The sequence below is a fragment of the Oreochromis niloticus genome, linkage group LG17 (assembly GCF_001858045.2).
Source record: "Oreochromis niloticus isolate F11D_XX linkage group LG17, O_niloticus_UMD_NMBU, whole genome shotgun sequence".
Lineage (NCBI taxonomy): Eukaryota > Metazoa > Chordata > Actinopteri > Cichliformes > Cichlidae > Oreochromis > Oreochromis niloticus.
The window spans coordinates 28456030-28462029 of NC_031981.2; the positions used below are offsets into that span (position 1 = coordinate 28456030).

At 43.1% G+C, this 6000-nt stretch overlaps 1 protein-coding gene across 2 annotated transcripts in view; it reads right to left on the reverse strand.

Annotated features, from left to right (window-relative positions):
- The window catches only part of brinp3a.1 (bone morphogenetic protein/retinoic acid inducible neural-specific 3a, tandem duplicate 1), a 60223-nt gene extending 54625 nt beyond the window's left edge, over positions 1 to 5598 (reverse strand). The window contains exons 1-3 of one of the 2 annotated variants that reach the window (XM_005458274.4): positions 5189 to 5598; positions 4987 to 5083; positions 4319 to 4629 (exon numbers count right to left, since the gene is read on the reverse strand). In XM_005458274.4, coding sequence (XP_005458331.1) covers positions 4319 to 4572 — 254 coding nt within the window. In that variant the 5' untranslated portion in view covers positions 4573 to 4629; positions 4987 to 5083; positions 5189 to 5598. Of the gene's footprint in view, positions 1 to 4318; positions 4630 to 4986 lie in introns of both variants that reach the window. The other variant, XM_019347005.2, reaches the window with a different exon arrangement.
- Positions 5599 to 6000: the final 402 nt, after the last annotated feature.

Genomic DNA, 6000 nt, shown 5'->3' on the forward strand with positions numbered 1-6000 from the left:
CGGGTCCCAAAGAATTACCAGATTTTTTTTTTTACCTAATTTTTGTTTCTGAGAAAAATGAGATCCACATATGAGGATATTCGTTTAAAATTTCAATAGAACAGTGTCAGTATAATGTTCTCGTAACTGGATATCAGGCCCTTGCAGAGCAAAATGTAGTATTTTGGTCTAGACAACCCAAAATCTGATGTCCACATATGTGGATGCCAGGTCCTAGGAGGCTAAGAGAGTTATTTTTTTACTTTAAAATATTAGATAATCTTTTCAGGAGCACTGATAGTATTTAATGGCATTGTTTACTATAGTATTATGATGCATTGCACTGTGATATTACATTGCTTTGCTCTTTCTTCCTTTTGTTCTTCTCTTTTGTTCTCTGCTGTTCATTGCTTTTTCATTGCAGTTGTAAACCCATTTATTCCGTCCCATTTCATAATCTCTTTTAAATGTGCTTTCCCATCTAAAGCATTCAAAACACAATAGCAAAGTCATAAACACAACAATAGGCTAAGTCAAATGACAGGTATTGTGAACATCATGGCTTGGCAGCCTATCCTCTCCACAAACATGTCTGCATATAATTGAAACACTAATCACTCCATAATTACAAGAGACGACTCCTTATATCAAATGAAGTCACTGTAATAGCTACTAGGCTGACAGGAGAAAAGAGAGGAGAAAACACAGGAGATGAGGCGTGATATAAAAGTTATGGCCCATGAAGAAGAAGAAGGGAGGAGGTGACATTTTGACTAATATGCTACTGTCTGTGGATATGGCTCGACTGCACTCAAGAAATCATGGCGCAAGAGCTTCCCACATGTGCAGAGATGATTTCTCAACACCGAGAGCTGCTCAATAATTAATCTGAAGCATACTTTTGTTAATTTTACAGCCTCCCCTCCAGCAGTGATGCACATGTATTCAGCAACTGCACAGAAATATCTTAAAATTCCATCTCGCACTATCAGTGTGAACAAGGAGCAGTGAAAAGAAATGCTGTTTATTGCTTCACTTACTTTTCAAATAAACCAAGATGTACAAGCCGGACAAGGAAAGTTGGAATCATCCGACTGCCATCAGTAATAAAATAAAAGCCACAAAGCTGTTGCGAGATTTGCGACCCACGCCGGGAGAAGAGAAAGAGCGAGTGAATAAACGGGCATTTTAAAACCCCCATTATGCCTGACATAACAGGTGTATTTTTTTTTCTCCAATCACATTGCAAGTAATATCGTTAAGTGCCTCTATGCCTGTTTTTCACTGCTTTTGAATCCACTGAATCCATTATATTATTGCGTTTGATCAGACCTTGAAAAGAGAGAACTTCTTTCTTTCACTCAGAGGATTTGCAGTCTGAAAATCACATTTGTTACAATGTTTCACATTTACACTGCTGCGACATAAAGCTGTAAATCTCTAAGCTTTTTAATCTGCCTTTTAATGCACTCCAGGCAGGCGATGGGGGGAAAAAAGAAAAGAAAAGAAAAACCTTACAACTTTTACTCTGAATTATACTCAACTAAATTGTTAATTTTTGGAAAGAAAGAAAAAAAAAAAGCATACAATTGGAAAAGGCTACAAGCTGTTCTGGTGCGATGACCAGCCGGCAGGGGGGGGATAAAGCTGTGTTACCTCTCTTCTCTCTCTCTTTCGCTCTCTCTCTCTTTTTGTACTCCATCTCCTACAGCCTTCTCCCTCATTCCCTGACTCCCTCTCCCCTGCCCCCTGACGGGAAAGGCCAACTGAGCTCTGGAGAATATTTATGAGCAAGGGAGAGCAATTGGTTTGAGATCATTCGACAAGGGAGGAAGAAAAGGAGTAAGGGAGGTAGGGAGAGGGGGCAGGGAAAAAAAAGAACTTGACATAGACATGGAGATAAAGGAAGAGACGGGGTTTACATTTTAATGTTTAAATTTAACCTCCCTCATACCCGGTGAATACTGAGACTGAGTTCATATTGCTATGTCTCATCTGTCTTTAGGTGTGCGTGCCTGTATTGTACATATACTTTATACTTCGGAGGTGTGGAATCCGCACAAGCACTAAGGAAAGCGCTCCGAATTGAGGCCAGCTTCAGTTTTGGACTCACACACAGTGTTGGTGATTCAAGAGGCAATAAAGGGACTTTTACTGACCCATAATAGGCTGCAAAGTGTCTGCAAGGAGCAGGACGCTGTTGTCGGTCAATACAAAAGATTATTTTTGCCTAGATTTTTCTTTTTTTAAATAAAAAAGATTTAAAATTCATGAGTCTTTTATGAGCCACGCAACCCAAACAAACAGCACATCCCACTGCAGTTTGAAGGCACTTCTGATCTCTTCATTTCTCAGCATCCTCAGCTGCTCAGTGAAGGATGACAGTGCCAGGAGTGCAAGATATTTAAAGCTTCGAAAGAGTTGTGCTTTTTTCTTTTTCAGCCCAGGAAACTAAATGACAATGCAGGAACTCTATTCAACATGGTGATATTTCACCTTTTTCACTTGAGTTTCTATTGGATTTCTGCTCTAATTAGGTATCGTACTGTTCTAGAGCGAAACTGAAAAGGCCACTGTAGCCTGAGGGGAAAAGACGGTTATAGACCTGTCAAGTTTGCATTATCAGATATTCAACTGATGGTCAAAAAAAAGTCATACTGTCTGTAAGAGAATGTTGTCTAGAAGTTGGCAGAATCTGAGAGCATGTTTTAGCTGTGTGCAAATGTTAGATTTGCAGCACTTGGGTGGGGTGCAGAAAGGGCAGGAGGGCACAAGAGCAAGCAAGGAGAAAAGCAGATATGAAGACGTCCTGGGAAATGGAAAGACGATGCCAACAGAGAGGCAGTGAAGGAGGAAATGATGGATGTTGGGGAGCCAGCAGCGCTACATTCTCTGTCTTTGCCTGGCATTGTCGCCCCTGTCAGCTGCTAAATGCCAGTGTCAGTCAAACCTCTGTTCAGCTGGCAACAGCCCCTCTGCCACACGGCTGAGGACACCCCGGCATTATTCCCATCTCAGACTATCAAAGCACTTACCTGGCACACACCGGCGCAAATACAGACACTCAAGTAAGCACACCTAGTTGCACTCTCACATATCGTGGAGGATCTTCAGCCATTGTTGTTGGCACATCAGTTTTTCACAAAAGACGTGAAGTCAAGCATGTGATTTAAAAAAAAAACTGTTTATGTTTATGTACATCAAAAACAAGGATTTTTTTTATTCCAACCTCCAGAGGACATTCACACCCTGAAGTCAAAACAGGAATGCGCACACAGCCTACTTAGGATGGTGATTTATAGACTGCATAAGATGATATAGCCATCAAACAAACATACACCAGACCTTGCCCTTTCAGTCTGTGCTAAGTCACACCGACTGAACCCACAGCCTAACAGAATTTGATCAGTCTCGGTTTCAGTGCACACTCTGAATGCTGGAGGTACGTTTCTATTCCGAAGACAGTAAAACTTAGGGAAATATGAGAGCACGTACACTCACTTGTGTAAAAAACTTACAAAAAATCTGCTAAATGTGTTAACTCTGGTGACAGTGGCAAAATCGCCTTCCTTTCCTTTGTAACGCAAGCTGTGGAAATGGAGAAAAAAACCCCACATGGATGTTGTACACCATTTTATGCCATATATCCAAACCAAGAGACCGCTGAGTAATATTTTTAGCTTTCATCTCTGAAATTCTCAGTGTTTTCTACTCCTGTCGGGAAATAAAATAAAAACAACTAAAGAAAAATTACATCACAGCAAGCTTTGAAACAATACCCCGCTGCATCGAAAGCACACACCCACTACACTTCACACCGCACACTTTTTGAATCCATCCTGTCACACATCAGCGAGCTCAGCCAGATATCTCTTATGTCCCACTGCTTTGCCCAAACCCCCCTGCAGTATCTCCACTTTGAGTTCCCACTGATATGCAGCATTTTGAGAGTTTGTATCATACTCAAACCATATGTCTCTGCTACCAACAAAAAAAGGCAAGCAGTCGCACCCAAAGATGCTTGCATCTGTGCAAACTGCACGCAGTGCTTTTATTTGTATGCAAACCTGCAAGTAATCTTCTCAATACATCATCCCCCAGTTCACCACCCACTAAATCTGCATCTTTTAAAAACTAAAGAAAAGTATACCATAATCTCTTGTTTAGTATACCCTTAGGCTTAGTATACCCTTTTCTAAAGAAGAAGGAGAGGGGAAAACTCCAAACAAGACCACATGAATCAGAATAATTACATTTAGTCTATTTGACTTGACAAAAACAGCCTCTATTTCAGGTATGTAAGCTCTGCAGCAGTCACACAGCCACTGCCGTCTCTCACCTGTATATCTTGTACTTGGTGGTGAATCCCTGCTGGTAGCGCTCTGTGAAATCAACAAACTCCTGCGAGTTGTGAAAAGGACCCTTGTCCGAAAGGAGCCAGCCCAGGGGCCCAGTGGAGCCGCTGAAGCCTGACCCGGCAGGGTCCGCGGCACTGGCCCCTGCTACCAACCAGCTCTGGAGCAGGCTTAGTGATAACCACTTCCATAGAAACATGAGGGCCGTCAGTCTAATGGAGATGCACGGGCCACTCATGCTGTTTCCCCCGGCCCCGGTGACTCCTCATTCTCCCTGCACTGCTGACGAGTCCCGCTGGAAGGAGGAGAAAGAGGCAGACGGAGAGCAATTGAGACAACGTGGACACAGAGGGCACTAATTAGTAATTTTGGTTTGGGATGAGGGAAAAAAGGTGAACTGAGAGGGCTCATTTTTCAAGTAGCGCCGGAGCAGAGCAAATATTTTAGAGATTGCATTGTGGACAGTGAAGCTAATGAAAAGGGTGAGTTAACAATCTATTTAGGACGACGTAACCTACAAAAAAAAATTATAAATAGTGCATTTCGCTGCCTTAAGTCAGTTATTATTAAAAGGTTCAATGTTGTTGTTGTTTTTTTTTTCGTTTGTTTCTTTGTTTTGTTTTTTTGTTTTTTGTTTTTGTTGTTTTTTTACCTGATTCTGCAAGTACTGGAGTCCGTGACTGATTGGAATTAGTCTCCGCAAAATCCCCTGATAAGACCGTAAAGTTGGGCTCAGCTGGGCGTGCAGACTGGGTGGCATTTGAAAACAAAAATAAGATTTTTGTTGTTGTTGTAGAAAAGATTTCGCTCACAAATTCAAACTCGCGAACAATCTGGGGAACAAAACATCCAACCTCCTCAGAGCGCGGTCCTCTCTCTCACAGCGGTATCTCCAGCGGTGTGCGCTCCGCACTGTAGGTCCACTCCAGCGACCGCAACGCGTTTAAGATGAGGGGGTCAAAAATCTCACAGGCACACTGGTCACTTCAACACACCGCTGTGACTTGGATTCGGTGAATGCGCGGGTGGGAGAAGCGTGGCGAGCCGACGTCCTCTTAACTCATTTCTGCTCTCTGCTAGAGGGGCGCGCTCGGGGCGCATGCAGGGCGCAGGGAGAGCTGCTGATGATGCTGACAGTGGCTGGACTCCCAGCGCACGGAATGTGTGAATGGCATTACGGGTGCTCTCGCTCTCCTCTCTCTCTCCCTCCCTCCTGTACCATAGCGCCGCAATTTAATTTATTCCAGCATCTAGCACACACCCGGTTGGTTGGGACGTAACTGGAGGAAGTGAAAGTAGGAGGTGTTCAGGAGGGGTAGCGGGTGGAGGGGCAGGCTGGATGAGGGGATGGTCAGAGAAGGCTAGTGTGCTTGAGACAGATGCCTCATTTCAGAAAAAGCGATAGAAGTCACCTGCAGTTCGGATCAATACAAATTAGAGTGGAGGCGAAAAGAACAAAACAGGAGGAAATCCGGATAAAATGCCAGCTTTAAGAAGTCGAGTGGCCTCATGTTTGTGGTCTGATTCTGGCTGATGTATGGCAGGAGCAGTTTTCCATTTAAAACTGGGAAAATGATAACAACAGCTACGTTTCAGAAAAGTTGGGTTATGAAAGTGAAATTAGCTCAGTTCGAACTAAGATTTCATGAATATTCTAGAGTAAAAC